Source organism: Cynocephalus volans, chromosome 4 (genome assembly GCF_027409185.1).
Source record: "Cynocephalus volans isolate mCynVol1 chromosome 4, mCynVol1.pri, whole genome shotgun sequence".
Lineage (NCBI taxonomy): Eukaryota > Metazoa > Chordata > Mammalia > Dermoptera > Cynocephalidae > Cynocephalus > Cynocephalus volans.
Window position 1 is genome coordinate 97,849,496 of NC_084463.1, and position 18,408 is coordinate 97,867,903.

Consider the following 18,408-nt stretch of genomic DNA (forward strand, 5'->3'; position numbering starts at 1 on the left):
CTGTATCTGCTGTAACTCTCATCCTGTATCCATCCATAAAGCTAAATAAACTTAGTAATTAGATTAAAGCCTACTAGAGTCTGATTGACAGCTTGAATCCATAACCACAGCTATACTGTTGTATATAGTGAAGAAAGACATGATTCCTGCCCTCATAGTAATTATAATATGAAAAGATAAGTACCAGGAAATTATAATATAGTATTATAACTCTGTGACAGGGACTATACAAAGTTCTTTATAAACACATAGGGAGGCCACCTAATCCAGGCTTATGCAGTTCAGAAAGTCTTTTATGGAGGATATGATGTTTAATTTTATATCTGAAGCTGGACTAGCAGTTACATTAAGAAAAGGTGAAACAGAGTTACGGGTATAGCTTATACTCTGGAAACTAGAAGAAAATAAGGATGCCTGAAGTATACTGTTGGAGTGTAGAGTAGGAAAAGGGGAGTCAGAGAGCAGAGGTCAAGTCTGGCCTTTCAAGTCATGTTAAGGAGTTGGATTTATCTAAAAGCAACAGAAAGTCAATGAAGGTTTCAACAGTAGCTCAACATGATCAGACTTATGTTTTAGAAAAATGTCCCTGTTGTGCTGAGTGGAGAATGAGAGGGAGGCAAAACTGATAGCAAACAGACCAATGACAACGTATTTCAGTAATGTAGGTGAGAGATGGGGGCCTGAACTAGGGTGGTATCAGTGGGGATGGAGAAAAGTGGCCAGGTTAGAGAGATATTTAGGGCTTGGACTAGTAATTAATATGAATGGAAGTTAGGGAGAGGAGAAAGATAAGGATGATGGCCTGGTTTATGGCTTGGGCAATTAAGTGCATGGAGAAATTGTTTATTGGGTTAGTGAATATGTGATGAGAAGATTGGAGAGAAAAATGATGAATTCATTTCTGTTTATGTTCAGAGTGTCAAGTGCCAGTGAGTTACTGAGATATCTAGCAGGAGTTGGATATCTAGGTCTAAAGTTCAGAAGAAAAATTTGAGCTGAAGAAATAGATATAGAATTATCATTATATAGAAGTTAAGGGGAATGGACTTCTTAGGGAGCATGCGGAACATGAAATGACAAATTAGGAAATAACCTAAACCCTGGCAGTACAGAGGATTTTTTCAAATTAACTTTCTTTTCTCCACAGCATCCTCACCCATACTTCTGATGCTCTACCCTGCTAATGGCCTACCCAGTATTCATTCTCTCCTTCTGACTTTATAGAAAACTGATTTTATTCCTCTGGCAATATGTACAGCTGTAGCAGCTTGATTTTCTAGACTCTCTTGTGGCTAGAGATGGCCACATGACTTTTGCAATTTCTTTGTATGTATATTTTTAATTTTTTTATATATTTTTAAAAGATAATAGAATATATACTTTGAATTATCTTTCCATATTTAAGGTTTTTTTAGCCCCTAAATTCCAAAGACTGAAAATATTATTAGGGTTTTCTCTAGTAAAGCATCCCATGAATTTGTTGTGTGTAAACTGAAATCTGGTATTTATCCTCAAGGAACCTATAGCCTAAGAAAAAGTTGTGTTTTTGTTGCTCAGTAAAGAGAGAACTAAAGTATATTGAGAAAAGAAGAAAAAGTCAAATGTTTTGTTCTGTGGTTTGGCATTAAGATGCCTATGTTAAAAGAACTGACGATAGATGAAATGGAGAATTAACTGGGATAGGAACGTAGTGTGGGACCTTGAAAACAGCACAGGTACTTATGGAACATCAACTGAGTGCCAGCCATTAGACTGGGTATTCATCATTCAAAAATGAAAAGATACACTATTCTTGACCATAATGAGCCCAGTCTAATAGAGGACAGACACATATGGTCAAATACCTAGAATGAGGATCTGGTTTCTAAATTCCATTCTCCATTGAAAGGAACGAGGGTTCCATGGAGAAATGGCTGATTCCAGGCCTGGGTCAGGGAAAGGACAAAATGAGCCTAGAATATAATGTGACAAAAGGTAAGGAATACACAAAGAATGTTGAGGACATTTCAAAAGGATACAGACACCAGCCTGAAAGGGCTCCACTGGCAAAATCCAAAACAATTTGTACACCAAAGTAAATAATAATAGTAACAAATTATAACCCATTGAATAAAATAGGAATACATGAATCCATAGAGATAAAAATAAATTGGAAATGGTAATTTCAGAGTATTTTCATAAGTCTTGAAGTACTGTGCTACAAAATTCTTACTAATTATGAAGAGAAAGAGTAACTTTACAGTGGAAAAGTTGGGCAGATACTACCTTAAGTGATCAAAGTTAATATAACCACATCACCAGTAAAGGGACAAATTGAAATCATGTGTCATCTAATAGGATGCAATGAGAACTTCTTGCTATTCTTGCTAAAAATGTACAGTCTGAATGTAATCATGAGAAAATATCAGGCAAATTCAAACTGAGAGATAGCCTACAAAATACTAGCCTGTAATCTTTTAAAAGTGCCAGGAATACAGAAGTCCAGAAAAGACTAAGGAACTGTTTCAGATTGAAAGAGAGTAAAGATGCATGAAACTAAAGCAATGCACAGGTCTGGAACGGGTTCTTTTGCTATAGAGATTTATTGGGACAACTGGAGAAATATGAATAAGTTAGGTGGTAGAAATATGGTCATTTACATATTTTGATGGCTGGATTACAGTTATGTAGGAGAAAATCCTTATTTGTAAGAAATAAACATGAGTATGCCCCAACGTGTTGACAAAAAAGTTTTAAGTGATTCAGGGGGACAAAAGTTCTTTGTGTTGTTCTTGTAGCTTTTCTATACTGTTTAAAAATAAAAAATATTTAAATATTAAAGAATTCCATTCTGACCCACTAGGATAATTATTATCTTCATACTTGAATTTCCAGAGGGAGCTAAAGTCTTTCATTCTAGGAGAAAGGCAATAAGCTTACCCTAGTCAAGAACAATTCATCAGTTCTATGGTCAAATAAATCCACCTCAAATGCTATCTCCTGTGTGAAGCCTTTGTGAAATTCTACTCTAGAAATTACTTATTTTCTTTTTATTTCCAAAGCACTTCATTAATATTTTACTTTGTATGTATATAGAGTTGATAACTGAATTCTGGTTTACTTAAAGTGAAGCATAGCTATATCTAAGTTTTACATATTTATTCTTCACATTTTTTTCTAATAGGTTCATCATTATACTAAAATCCAAATAATATTTTTCATTCTTTTAAAAAACTGATCTTTCTGATAATAAATTAGATTCCAAAGTAATCACCATAATATCATGAAAAAAATCTAGGCTTTGGAATAAAAAAGACCTGGGCTCATTTTCTACCTCTGCCACTAACTAGGTGAGAAACATTGGGCAAAACTTAACCTTTCTGAGTCAGTTATTTTACCTGTGAAATGAAGATGATAATTTCTACACAAGTTTGTTGATATTTTAGTAAGATAATAGGTAAGTCAATCTATATAAGCTGTCTGGATAGATATACTATATGAATAGACACATCTAGCATATAGCAGATGCTCAAAAATACTAGCTTCCTTTCCTTCTTTTCCAAATGTACTTACATAGTAGTTTCCTGACACCCCCAATTTGTAATAATATGGCACAAATGAAACATAATAGAATAAAATTTAAACAAATCTGCTTAAATTCTTGTTTTTCAAATTGTTTACATGGTATATTCTTCTTGCAAACCTTGAGGGTCAAAGAAGAGAGAGATATTAATATACTGAACATGTCAAGTCTAGAAACAATCTTTAGGAGACATCTACTTTGGCAGGGAGATTTTAAGCAACACTACTCTTTGAGACATCAGATGAGATCTCATTTGAGATATTACTGATTTGTTAATTAGCTGCTTAAAAGGGTTCACTAACTTAAACATTCTTTTTACACACTCTTAGGTATGCTTTTCTTTTTATTTTCTTAAGATATACTGGGGTGTCAATTGAATGTGGCAGCCATGATTTGTGTATTATCCTTTTGAAGTCCATCAAAGTAAATAAATGGCATTTGGCTATCATTTGGAGATGCTTAGGTCACCTTGGATTTAATATAGTACAGTAAAACTGTTATCAGTATTTTCTTCCTCAGGAAAGCTAATCTAGTTAGCAAAACAAATAATTCCTGTGTAGCAGAAACTTTTATAGTGCCTTTCCTTCTAGTTTTATCTCACTTCTTATCTCCCTAGGCCCAAATCAAATACCTCCTTTCAGAAGCTTTCCATGATTATCATTGGCAGGAATTTCTGCATGTCACCTTACATCTTAATATGTACTTTTATTACCACATTGTGTTATTATTAAGTTTATGGCCTTGTGCTTTGCACTGTCTTATATTAATTATTTTTATATTATATGAGGGTACTTCAAAAAGTTTGTGGATAAATAGAATTAAAAAATAATACGAATCTTTCCACGAACTTTTTGAAGTACCCTTGTTCTTGTGAAATAATACTTTTCCTTGTTTTGAACATTTTACAGGTGAGGAGAGTAAAGAACAGAGACAACAAGAAATTTGTGTGTGAGTAACAAAGTGGCAAAATATCAAGATTCCAAACTTTCAAGGCAGTGTTTCTTTAGATTAGACAATATTGCTTTCTCCCCATTTTCCATTATTTTTAAACCTTAGAAATTATTTAAATCTTGTCACAAATTTCGAAGCAGTTTTTCTAAGTTTTTATACATAAGAATATCAAGAGTTATATAAAAGAATGAGAGCAATACACTAAACTGACAAATAGGAGAAAAAACTTTCCTTAAAAATGATACTCAGAAAAGAATAATTACAGATAAATTTTTTTAAGCCATGTGTATAAATAGAAAGTATCAGTTCTGGGCTGAGCCCGTGGCACACTTGGGAGAGTGCGGCGCTGGGAGTGCAGCGACACTCCCGCCGCGGGTTCGGATCCTATATAGGACTGGCCGGTGCACTCACTGGCTGAGTGCCGGCCACGAAAAAGACAAAAAAAAAAAAAAAAAAAGAAAGTATCAGTTCTAATTACTTAACGGATCAGCAATAGAATATTCTAGATTAGACATTTGAGGCAAAGGCATCTTCGAATAAAGCTTTAAAAACTAGTGAGAAAGTGCATACTAAATCATTCTTAAATGGCCTAAGAGTAGGCCATTTTCCCTAACTTGTTTTTCAATATCAGAGTAAATAATAATTTAGCTATATATAATACATGTATTTTGTAATCCTATCTTAACTATTCATTCTAATTCTATTTAGAAATTTTCAGCCAGATAGACTCTAAACAGTCACATCATTTTACATTTATTACATCGATGTTTTAATTTTGAACCACCACAGATTCAAAATTCATTTTAGAAGGAGGAATGAAAATTATCGTTCATATCCAATAGAGTCTACAAAAGTTAGGATTGAAACAGATGTTTTAATATTAAAATGAAAAATTATAGGAGTTGAAAATACAAAATAGAGGGCAAACGATAAAGTTTAAAATAGGCAGCAAATATGCTTATTCCAAAAAAATGTAAGGTATTATCAAGATGATTTATTTAGGAGTTTGAGCTTCTTAAGTTTAACATAAACTTGGAGCACTCAAAGCAATGCCAGAGAAATAAATTATTGTGTTAGCTAAAAAATAACTAGACTAGAAAAATAATGATATCCCGGTTATTTTACCAGAATGCTGTGGTTTTATAACATAATTATATCATGTTACATCTTTATTTTTTAAATTACCAATATAAACAAAGACTTAGTGATAGCACAAAGTTCTTTGATATAACCCATCTTAATAGTTTGGTTTCACAAAGAAATTTAATCCTGAAAATATCCAATAAATAATTTCAAAATAAGGAAGTATATTAAACTCCTCTTCCTTGATAAGCACTTTAGAAGCATGTATTTGTAAATGACTCATCACTTTCTTTCCTTTTTTTGTTACCTACAGATAAATTGAAAGTATAATAAACAGCAAGCCATATATTGTATTATTCTTAATTATTTAAATTATCCTCTGAGATTATGAATTCTTTGAGGCTGAGAATATATCTAATTTTTTTTTTCTATCTCCAGACCTAGTAGGTACTTAGTACAAAGGCAGTGATGGTAAATACTAACTAGTGTCCCTTCCTGATTATAATCTGCCTTCATTCTCTAATCCATCCTTCGTCTGCTGGAATGGCAAATTTCTGGTATACAAACGCAATCACATCTCTTCTTAGCTCAATTAGCCTCTGATTTCCTCCACCCCTGAGGCCCCAACATAAAACCACTATGATTACATGGGTGCCTATAGCACCAGTGTCCCACTTGCCCAGAGCCTAGATGCAAAGGAACAACTGAGACGCCAGGACCCAGGAGTCACCCTGTCTTTTAGGGGAACAGGCAGACCCTCAAAGCAGCCTAACAACCACCCCAGCTCACCTCTACCTGTGCCAGACCAAAAGCCACCTGGAGGTTGCCCCACCCCACCTGAGGGAGTATAGCACCACTGCCCAGCTTGGCCCACCTGCCCTGCCACTTCCCACTCCAACAGCTGGCCAGGAGGCAGCCCATACCACCTGATGGAGCCCAGTGCATCTGCCTGGCCAGTGTACAATGGCCCCCCAGCCCTACAGCCAGCAAGGAGGTGGCCCTGTACCACTGAAGGGAGCCCGATGCAGCTGCCCAACTTTCTCCAAACTACCCAGAGGTGGTCGCTCCCCCACTGGAGAAAGCCCTGCATAGCTACCCAGCACACTGCACTGGCCCCCTGCCTGATAGCCAGCCTGTGATGGCCAAGCCTTCCTGGAGAGCCCATCACACAGCCTATCATCACAACCAACCTGGTGCACCCACCCCCAGCAAAACCACACTACTACCATCACAAACTTTCTAGCCTAGGCCAGTAAGACAACCATAGACACTGCAGATGAGGATTACAACTGAAGAATCTGTATGGAGACCATACTACCGAAGCAAAACCAATGGACCATCCTCAAGTGACACCCTATGACCCATCTACAAAAAGAAGCCTTGTCCTTCAAAAACCCCATAAAATTGAAAAAGCCACTTTTTCACTAGATGCACAGATATCAATGTAGGGACACAAGAAACATAAAAAGGCAAGGAAAATGGCACTTCAAAGGAAACACAATAAGTCACCAGTAATATAACTTAAAGGATATTTATGAAATCCCTGAAAATGAATTCAAATTAATGATCTTAAGAAAACTCAGTGAAATGCAAGAAAATACAAACAATTAATGAAATTAGGAAAAGAATTCATGATCTGAATGAAAAATTCCACAGAGATAGATATTAAATGAAGAACCAAGCAAATCTTGGAGCTAAAGAATTCAGTGAATATAATTAAAAATACAACTGACAGCTTCAACAACAGCCTAGATCAAACAGGAGAAAGAATTTTGGAACTTCAAGGAAGGTCTTTTGAAGTAACCCAGTCAGAGGAATAAAGAGAAATAAGAATAAAAAAGAATAAGGAAAGCCTTTGTGATTTAAGGGGCACCATTAAGTGAACAAATCTTCACATCAAAGGAGTACAAAAGGAAGAAGAAAAGAAGGCACAGAAAACCTATCTAATAAAATAATAGTTGAAAACTTCTCAAGTCTTGGGAGAAATATGGATATCCTGATCCAGAAAGCTCACAGATCCCCAATTAGTTTCAGCCCCTCAAATCCTCACCAAGTCACATTATAATCAAACTGTCAAAAGTCAAAGACAGAGAAAATTTGAAAAGCTGCAAGAAAAAACATGGAGTCACATGGAAAGGAATCTCCATTAGACCATCAGCAGCACTCTTAGCAGAAACTTTACAGGCCAGGAGAGAATGAGATGATATATTTATATATAAAGTGCTGAAGGAAAAAACTTCCAGCCAAGAATACTATATCTGGCAAAGCCATCCTTCAGAAATAAAGGAGCAATAAAGGTGTTCCTAGACAAGCAAAAACTGAAGGAATTCATTGCCACTAAAATGGCCTTACAAGAAATGCTCAATGGAGTGCTACAACTGTAAACAAAAGGACGATAATTATCATCATGACAACACATGAAAGTATAAATCTTACCAGTATAGGTAAATTCATAATCTTACTCAGAATACCGCAGAGATATAATGGTGCTATGTAAATCTTTCAGTCCTTCAATATGAAGGTTTAAAGTCATAAAGGTCAAGAACATTAACAGCTACAATTAGTGACTATGGAACACACAAAAGACAAAGATGTAAATTAAGGCAACTAAAATACAAATGGTGGGGGTTGTCTAGAGTATTTTTATGTTACCAAAGATAAGTTGTCACCAGCTTAAAATAGTCTATTATAACTATAAGACTCTTTCTGTTAGCCCTAAGATAACCACAAAGAAAGAAATTACAGCAGACTCATAAAAAAGAAAGAGAAAGGAAACAAAAACTCAGCACCACAGAAACCCACCAAACCACAGAGGTCAACAACAAAAGATAAAGGAACACAGAATATACAAAACAACCAGAAAACAATGAACAAAATGGCACAAGTAATTCATACCCATCAATAATAACCTTGAATGTAAATGGATTAAATTATCCAATTAAAAGATATAGAGTGGCTCAATGGATTAAAAAAACAAGACCCAACAACATGCTGCCTATAGAAGACTGTCACTGTTAAAGGCAAACACAGACTGAAAGTGAAAAAATGAAAAAGATATTCTACGCAAATGGAAACCAAAAGTGAGCAGGAATAACACAACATATCAAAAACCTATGGGACACGGCAAAAGCAGTTATAACAGGGAAGTTTATAGAAATAAATGCCTGTATCAAAAAAGGAAGAAAGATTTATAATAAACAACCTATCCATGCACCTCAAGGAACTAGAGAAACAAGAACAAACTAAACCCAAAGTTGGTAGAAACAAGGAAATAATAAAGCTCAGGGCAGAAATAAAGGAAATAGAGGCTAAAAAATTTTTTAAAAATATCAACAGAGTTGGATTTTTGAAAACATAAACAAAATAGACAAACACTTAGCTAGGCTAAGAAAAAAGACCCAAATAAATAAAATCAGAGATGAAAAAGGAGACATTACAACTGATATCACAGAAATACAAAGGATCATAAGAGACTATTATAACAACTATATGCCAACAAATTTGAGGACATAGAAGAAATGGATAAATTCCTGGACACGTACAACCTATCAAGATTAAATTATGAAGAAACAGAAAATCTGAAACCAATAACAAATGAGGATACTGAATCAGTTATAAAAAGTTTTTCCTCCTCCAACAACCACCACCACCACCACCACCACCCAGGTGTCACTGCTGAATTCTCCCAAACATTTAAAGAAGAACCAATATCAATTCTCCTCAAAGTATTCCAGAAAATTGAAGAGAAGGGAATACTTCCACACTCATTTTACAAAACCAGCATTATCCTCATTCCAAAACCAGACAAGAGCACAGTGAAAAAGAAAACTACAGCCCAACATCCCTAGAGAACATAGACGTAAAAATTCTTACTATTAGCAAACCAAATCCAACAACACAGCAAAATGATCATTCACTATGATTGAGTTGGATTTATCCCAGGGATGCAAGAATGGTTTAACATATGCAATCAATAAATGTGATATACCACATTAACAAAAAGAAAGGTTTCTCAACACAAATAAAGGCCACATACAACTACACCACAGCCAGCATCATACTGAATGGGGGAAAGATGAAAGCTTTTCCTCTAAGATCAGGAACAAGACAAGATGCCCACTTCCACCTATTAAACATAGCACTGGAAGTCCTAGTCAGAGAAATTAGACAAGAGAAAGAAATAAAAGGCATAGAAATTAGAAACAAGGAAGTCAAACTGTCCCTGTTTGTAGAGATCATATTATATGTAGCAAACCCTAAAGACTCCATCAAAACCTGTTAGTACTAATAAATTCAGTAACGTTGCAGGGTACAAATCAACATATAAAAATCAGTAGTGTTTCTATACTCTAATAACTAGCTATGTGAAAAAGAAATCAAGAAAACAATTCCATTTACAATAGCAATGACAAAAAAATGAGGTACCTAGGAATAAACTTAACCAAGAAGTTGAAAGATCTTTACACTGAAAACTTTAAAATATTGATGAAAGAAATTCAAGAAGATACAGCAAATGGAAAGACATATCATATCCATGGTTGGAAGAATTAATATTGTTAAAATGGCCATACTACCCAAAGTGATCTACAGATTCAATGCAATCCCTATCAAAATGCCAATGACATTCTTCACAGAAATAGAAAAAACAATCCTAAAATTTATATGGAACAACAAAAGACCCAGAATATCCAAAGCAATTCTGGGCAAAAAGAACAAAGCTAGAGGCATTACACTACCTAACTTCAAAATATTCTACACAAAGCTATAGTAACCAAAACAGGTAAAAAAAAAACCAGACACATATACCAATGAAACAGAATAGACAGCCTGGAAATAACTTCACATACCTACAGCCAAGTGATTTTTGACAAAGGTACCAACAGTATTCACTGGGAAAAGGATAGTCTCCTTCAATAAATCGTGCTGGGAAAACTGGATATTCACATGCAGAAAAATGAGACTAGGCCCCTGCCTATCTCCATATACAAAAATCAACTCAAAATGCATTAAAGATTTACATGTAAAACCCAAAACTATGAAACTACTAAAAGAAAACACAGTGGAAATGCTTTATAACACTGGACAGGGCAGGAATTTCTTAAGAAAGACCTCAAAAGGCAACAAGAGTAAAAATAGATAAATGAGATTATGCCAAACTAAAAAGCTCTGCATAGCAAATGAAACAATTAACAGAGTGAAGATACAACCTACAAAATGGGAAATAATATTTGCAAACTATACATCTGACAAGAGGTTAATGTCCAGAATATATATAAGGAACTTAAGAGCAAAAGAAATTAAATAAATAAAAACAAAAAACAAACAACAACAAAAAGAATGATTTAAAAATTGGTGAAAGACCTTAATAGACATTTTTCAAAAGAAGGCATTCAAATGGCCAACAGGTACAAGAAAAAATACTCAACATCTTTACTCTTCAGGTAAATGCAAATTAAAACCACAGTGAGAAACCACCTCACTCCAGTTAGAATGGCTATTATCAAAAAGACAAAAGAAAACAAATGTTGGTGAGGATGTGGAGAATAGGGAACAATTTCACACTGTTGGTGGAGTTGTAAATTAGCACAGCCACTATAAAAAACAGTATAGAAGTTGCCCTCAAAATTAAAAATAGAACTACCATATGACCCAGCCATCCCACTACAGGGTATATGAAGGTACTTCAAAAAGTTCATGGAAAAATGGAGTTAAAAGATAATATGAATCTTGCCATGAACATTTTGAAGACCCCTCATACATCTAAAGGAAATGAAATCAGTATGTTGAAGAGATATCTGCACACTCATGTTTTTTTTCCTCTCATTTATTGACTTTATTAAAAAAAAAATTTTTTTAATCAAAACAATTGATTACATATATTCGTGGGGTACAGAGCTGACTATCAATACTTGTGAACAATATGTGATGGTCAAATCAGGATAATTAGCTTATTCATCATTACAATACATAATATTTATGTCCATTAACTAATTTCTCAAAGACTCCCCTCCCCTCCCTCTTCCCCTTTCCCACTTCTAGTAACCACAGTTCTGTTCTCTCTCAGAAAGTTCAATATATTATTGTGATTGTTTTATTTATTCATATTTTATTTTATTTTTTATTGAATCAAAATTGATTATACATATTTTTGGGATTCAATGTTGACATAGGTGCATCAAATCAATATTACTAGTATATATATTGTTACAAATTGTACTTATTCTTTCTGCCCCTTGTCCAATTTCTCCCTATCCCCCCTCCTTCCCCCATCTCACCACTGATAACCCTAGATTTCTTCTCTTCCTCTGAAAGAGTAATGGTTATTCTGTTGATTTGCTGCCTAGATGATCTGTCCAATGCTGAGAGGTGTGTTCAGGTCCCCCAATATTATCGTAGAGCAGATGCTTATTCTGTCACTCTGGAATGGGCTTTGTGGAGAGAGACATCCTCTTCTTTTCTTTGGTCTCTGCTGGTGACTCTCCTTGTGTCAATGAACTCCAGTGTCTGGTGAACCATCTGCGTGGTGTCTGTGACAGCTAGCCACCTTTGCAGCAGCCACGGTTACTGTGGTAGCTGTGGTGGGCCACCTACATGGAGGTGGTGGTGATGTGCCTGGTTGGGGGCGGGGGTTCTGGTCCCTGGCTCCATGCCCAGGCCCAAGGCGCTGGTGGTGTGCCTGGTTGTGTGTGAGGGTTCCGGTCCCCGATTCCATGTCCCAGTCCCCCGAGCCGGGGCCCTGAGGTGTTGGCTGTGTGCCTCGTTGTGGGTGAGGGCTCTGGTCCCTGGCTTCATGCCCTGGGCCCCTGGGTGGGGCCCCGAGGGTTCCTGGATGTGGGAGTGGGGTCTGGACCCTGGCTCCATACCTCAGGTCCCCTGGTGGACCTCAAGGCGCTGGTGGTATGCCTGGTCATGGGTGCTGGGTCCAGTCCCTGGCTCCATGCCTCAGGTCCCCTGGCAGTCCCCGAGGAGCTGGTGGTGTGCCTGGGCCAGAACTAATTTTTTGTCCTTTGCTTACTTCTAAAATGAGGAACTTCCTGTGGAAACCAGTACTTGAGCTGTGTTGTTGAGCTAAATTGCTGCTTTGCTGCTGTTTCCCTAGGGAAGGCTTTTTGTGAAGTTCAGGGTTTAATGGTTGACTTTATAGGTACTTGTGGCTCTCCAGAGACTCAGTGCACCTGGGTTGTGTAGAAACTCTAATCTGGGCCTGAGTCAAACTGCACCCTATGCAATTCTGTATTTCTGACCAGTCTCCTCTGAGTGTTCCTGTGCTGATTGGGGGGTGGATTGGCTGACCTTGCTTGGTCCCAGTGTTCCCCTGGTGGGCCCATCTCCACCACCGCCTACGCTACAAACATTTCCCATGGGATGGGCCTTGCGCTGGTCCCTTACGATGACTCACAGGCCTCTGAATGGCTCCTTTTTTCAGTTGTTCTGGCTCCTTGCTCTTATGTGGGTCCACAGGAACCCTATTAGTGGTCTTGCTGTCCTGGGGGCCACCAAGGCCTTCTTCTCCCCTGCCACCTCCAAGCAACTCCATCCTAAGGGCACAGCTGCAGCTTCTGCCGGCTCCTGTTCCATGTGCTCAGCAGCTCCAGCTTTAAAGTGCCACAGCCTGAAACGCTCTGAGCAGTTTTTTCTTTCTCTCATCGTGACTTCTCCCGCCTTCATGAACTCTGTAGGTCTCTCCTCCTCTTCCCCTGAGCTCCAGCTGTCCCAGCTTGGCTGTTGTTACATTTTTATAGATGTAAATTGGTTGATTTGTGAGAGAGAGTGACACTGGGGACTGCCTATTCTGCCATCTTGACCAGAACTCCGTGATTGTTGTTTTTTATTTTCCTTCTCTCTTGCTCATTTATTTAATTTTTAGTCCCACTTATTAGTGAGGACATGTGGTATTTCTCTTTCTGTGCATGGCTTATTTCACTTAACATAATTTTCTCCAAGCTCATCCAAGTTTCTGTGAATGACAGAATTTAATTCTTTCTTATGGCTGAATAATATGCCAGCATGTATGTATACCACATTTTCCTTACTCAGTCATCCACTGATACTTTTAGGTTGGCTCCATAACTTGGCTACTGTAGGTAGAGCTGTGATAAACATGCACTCTCGTGTTTGTTGCAGCACCATTTACAACAGCCAAGATGTGGAATCAACCCAAGTGCCCAACATGGATGAATGAATAAAAAAAAATGTGTTATATAAACACAATGGAATATTATTCAGCCATATAAGAGAATGAAATCCTGTCATTTGCAACAACATGGAAACATGGATGGACCTGGAGGGCATCATGTTAAGTAAAGTAAGTCAGACACAGAAAGACAAACACCATATGATCTCACTAATATGTGAAATCTAGAGAGAGAGAGAGAGAGAGAGAGAGAGAGAGAGAGAGAGAGAGAATATTATAGAAGCAGAGAATAGAAAAGTGGGACCAGAGACTGGATGGGAGGGGATGGGAGAGGGGTGGATAGGTAGAGGTTGGTTAATGGGTACAAAGTTACAATCAGAAGAAGTAAGTTCTGTTGTTCTATTCCACAGTAGGGTGACAGCTGTTAATAGTAAGGTATTGCATATTACAAAATAGCTAGAACAGAGGCTTTTGAATGTTCTCACCATAAAGAAGTAATAAATGCATGAGGTGATGGATATGCTGAATATCCTGATTTGATCATTATAAAATATACATATGTACTGAAACAACAAATTTTAACCCAAATTTTAAATATGTACAATTACAGTATGTCAATAAAAAATAAAAAATATAAAGCAAAAAGGCAGTGTGACTGGAGAGAGTGAAGGAGGGGGCAAGTGAAGGACAACCCCCTACTCTAACTTGGTTTTTCTTTTTTCATAGAAACATCACTTTTTCTGGCAAGTGGGGGGCGAAGGGGGTTGGCTGGTACAGGGATCGAACTCTGGATCTTGGTGTTTTCAGCACCACACTAACCAACTTAGCTAACTGTCCAGCCAGAAACCTATCACTTTCTAACAATAAATATACTATATAATACAAATTTACTTGTTTTATATATAGTTTATTGTTTCATATCATACTGTAGAATTCTTTTTTTTCATCCTTTCTCAATGGACTGGTGCAATAGAAATCAAAGCTGTCTCTTTACTGACCTTTTTACTTTTTTCCAACCTCTAGGTAGACTTCCAATGTTTTTTTTTTAAAGATGACCGGTAAGGGGATCTTAACCCTTGACTTGGTGTTGTCAGCACCACGCTCACCGAGTGAGCTAATCAGCCATCCCTATACGGGATCTGAACCCATGGCCTTGGTGTTATCAGCACCACACTCTCCCGAGTGAGCCACTGGCTGACCCCCAATGAATCTTTTTAAAATGAGAATGCAAACTGGTCATATTGCAGTTTAAAACTTTTTAATGGCTCCCCACTATCTACCATTTTAAGCATAGCCTAAAGGGCTCTTCATGATCTAACCACATATCAGTAAGTAATTCAATTCTATCCCCTATAGCTAGGGCCAGCCATACCAAATATCTACAGGATACTAGTGCTTTTAAAACTTTCCTATCAAAATATTCCTACTGGCATGGAAAGGATGACTTATTCTGATGGATAAGACACACTGAAAATACAAAATTCTTTCAAATCTCCAATTTTGTCCTAAAAATTCATGTCGTCATTATACTCTATTCTGTAACATATCTACATTTGTTTTAATAGAAAAATGTTTAATCCCCTCAACATGCTTGAATAAAATAAATGTTCTCAGAAGACAGGCCATGTTCATATGCAGTCAGTGGTTTTGTAAATACCTCACCATGCTACCAGAAACCTTTGAGGGAATTTGTACTCCTGTTTTATGTCCAAGAGTTACCAGCTCACACTTCTGTACCTTAACACATGCTTCTCTCTAGATGGAATATAATTCCTCATCTTGTCTACCTGGGACATCTTGTTCATCCTTCAAGACTCTCCTGAAACCCTTCTCTGAGTCATCTAAGCAGACAGAACATGCCCTTGTCTATATTAGCCCTTGTCTATATTAGCCTTGCTTTTACATGATTATTACAAGACTTATATACTGCAATTATTTTTTACACATCTATATTCCTGGTTAGATAATGACCTCATTGAGACCAGCAGCCATGTCTTATTTGCCTTGGTACGTTAATATTAGTTAACATTTACTGAGTGTTTACTGTGTGACAAAGGTTTCATATGCATTATTTCATTCAATCCTGAGTCAATATTAGGAGGTTATTATACCAATTTTAGAGAAAAGGTATAATAATAAGCTCCTTGAGAGCAAGGACCTTGTTATTTTATTCACTAGTCTATCTCCCATGCCTAGTACAGTGCCTGGCACACTGAAGGGACTTAAAAAGATTTTGTTGAACAACAAAGCTCAGAGAGGTTAAATATCTTGTCCAGGGTATACAACTAGTAAGTGGATTTAAATCCAGGTCTGCCTGATGTTAGATCTTAAAGTCTTTATTCTACTGCCTCTCTATCTCCAACTTGCAGCTCAGAATTTGGTTTGAGAAGGTGCATAGTGGTCATCTGTTGAATGAATGAATGTCTTTTACCTTCGCCCTAGCATTTCCCTACTTCTTTATTTCTCTATCTTGATTTTTAATCTCTAGGCCTAGGATATAAGCCATAGTGGGCATGAATAGATCTAGCTTTCATCCTGCTTCCTTTCATATCAGTAAATATTCCCACTATAGTTTCATTAATAGGTTATTATTTTTATTACGTATAGTGTCAAATAAGTCTAAAACAAAATGGAAAATTGATTGTCCTAAAATTATAAAAATATATCCAGAATTTCCAGATATTGTTTTTCTGTGTGGTTATATATATTTTTTCATATAAAGGCAAACAAGAAATTTATAAAAACTGAAGTATTCTTCATATAAATCAACTTCATGTTTTACACTGTGTTAGTAAATCTTTTTAAATAAAAGGGTAATTATATAATGCTATCCTGATGTCCTTTCCTGTAGCATGTAGCATTTACTTTAGTTGATCTACTTTAAGCTGGCCTGGAGAAAACCAAAGCACAATAATGTGGTTACAGAATTTATTTCAAAAAACAGATTTTAGTTAGATGATTACTATATAGCTTGAGTTTAAAAAGTTACAGAAACATGAACTTTTATATAAGGACAAAATATTTTAAAACTACAAGGCCTCTGACACTCCAGAAGTGTGCTTGCTTATTTGTTTGTTTATTTATTTATTTTTGTTTGCTAGTTTGTTAAAAGAATGGTGACAGTAGTCAGGCAAATCTAGGTTTCAATCCTGGCTCTCCCCGTTAATAACTGTCACCCTGAGGCAAATCACTTAATATCTTTGAGCTCACTTACCTTAAAATGTGGTTAATAATCCCTAATTTATAGGACTGTTGATGAGATTAGAAGTCTTTGTAGTAATGAGCATAGTACCAGGCACATGGTAGCACTTAATAAATAATAGCTCTCTTCACTTAAGGTCTGCTACTTTATTTCACTCTGGTTTCATAATGGAATGCACTTAACTCACCATTTCCTACAAAAAAGTCTCCTGTGTTTGCTTCCTTCAATGTATATAACCTCCCACCTCAAAAACCTAATTAAAATATATTAGGGGGAAATATTCAAGGAATTTTCAGTCTGTCTTTTCTAGATCATAATGTTATAAAAAGACTTTATGTGCATAATGCTTCCTGTTCCTTTCTGCTTGTAAGGGCAATGCTGCACCTGCATTACTGAATGCCAACAGTCAGCTGGACCTGGGCATTGGCTATCCCAAGTATTTCCTATTACCAAAATCTGGCTTCTGTAGGTACTTGAGTCTGCAACTTCTGTTTTAAACATTGAATTTTCCTAGAACATCTACCATTTCATTTCAAAAGTTGTATCTGAATATAATTTCCTAGAAAAGGAGAACACAAAGCAGGCAAATATTGTTAAACAATCAAATCTGTGATAATAAAAAAAAATTACCTGATGGAATATAGGTTCTTTTACCTTAAGGTAAATCTGCAAAATATTGGAAGAAACACATGTAAATGAAGTACACTGTGAAAGGGAGGGAAAAAAACCTATTCCAAGTACTGTGCAAATCTAAACCTCTCCTGTTTCCTCCATCCTACTCAGACCTGACTCCAGCCATGTAAAACCAATCAGATTGGGCAGCACGCCATAAGAGGGCCAATACCTACAGGGTCTACCCCAGTGCTAGCCTGCCATGGTAAATGAAATGCTTCAAATCTGTTTGAAGTACTGTGGCGTCAGCCTCTGCATCAGCATCAAGGAGGGACAAGGATACATGGATACTCATAATGAAGACTGAAGAGGTTATGTTGACAGTCTCTGTAGCAGATCTGCTCTACAGTAGAAAGAACACTGGACTTCTCAGAGTTAGAGTCAGTTAAATTTCAAACTCTGCCACTTACTTGCTACACACCTAAGCAAATCATTTAACCAAAATACTTGTTTTCGCTTAATGGATAAAATGAAACATAGTGGTAAGGAATGATAAGCTAAAATACAAGAAAGTGTCTAGACCTGGTAGGAGCTCAATAAGTAAAGACATTTGAAATGTTTCTTAATCTCTAACTCTCTCACCTAGATACATAACTCACTCATCTAGATACATTCCCAGTTACACGAACTTTAATTTTTTGTTTTGTTTTGGCTTCTTTTTATATTGAGAAATAATCGAAACATATTTATGGGGTACAGAGTACACATACCCCAATTTTAAGCTCCAGTGTCATGTGGGTGATTAAGTTCAATGCCTATTTAAGATTTAACATGCATGTATTACCCTGTAGGACCACAATTTTT

The 18,408-nt window shown here is 36.6% G+C and overlaps 1 protein-coding gene across 3 annotated transcripts in view; it reads right to left on the reverse strand.

Moving 5' to 3' along the window:
* ACER3 (alkaline ceramidase 3) overlaps window positions 1-18,408 on the reverse strand; it is a 177,280-nt gene that overhangs the window by 41,272 nt on the left and 117,600 nt on the right. For all 3 annotated transcript variants that reach the window (XM_063094390.1, XM_063094392.1, XM_063094393.1), the window contains one exon: window positions 17,563-17,598. In XM_063094390.1, the coding sequence (XP_062950460.1) occupies window positions 17,563-17,598 (36 nt within the window). The remainder of the gene's footprint in view (window positions 1-17,562; window positions 17,599-18,408) is intronic.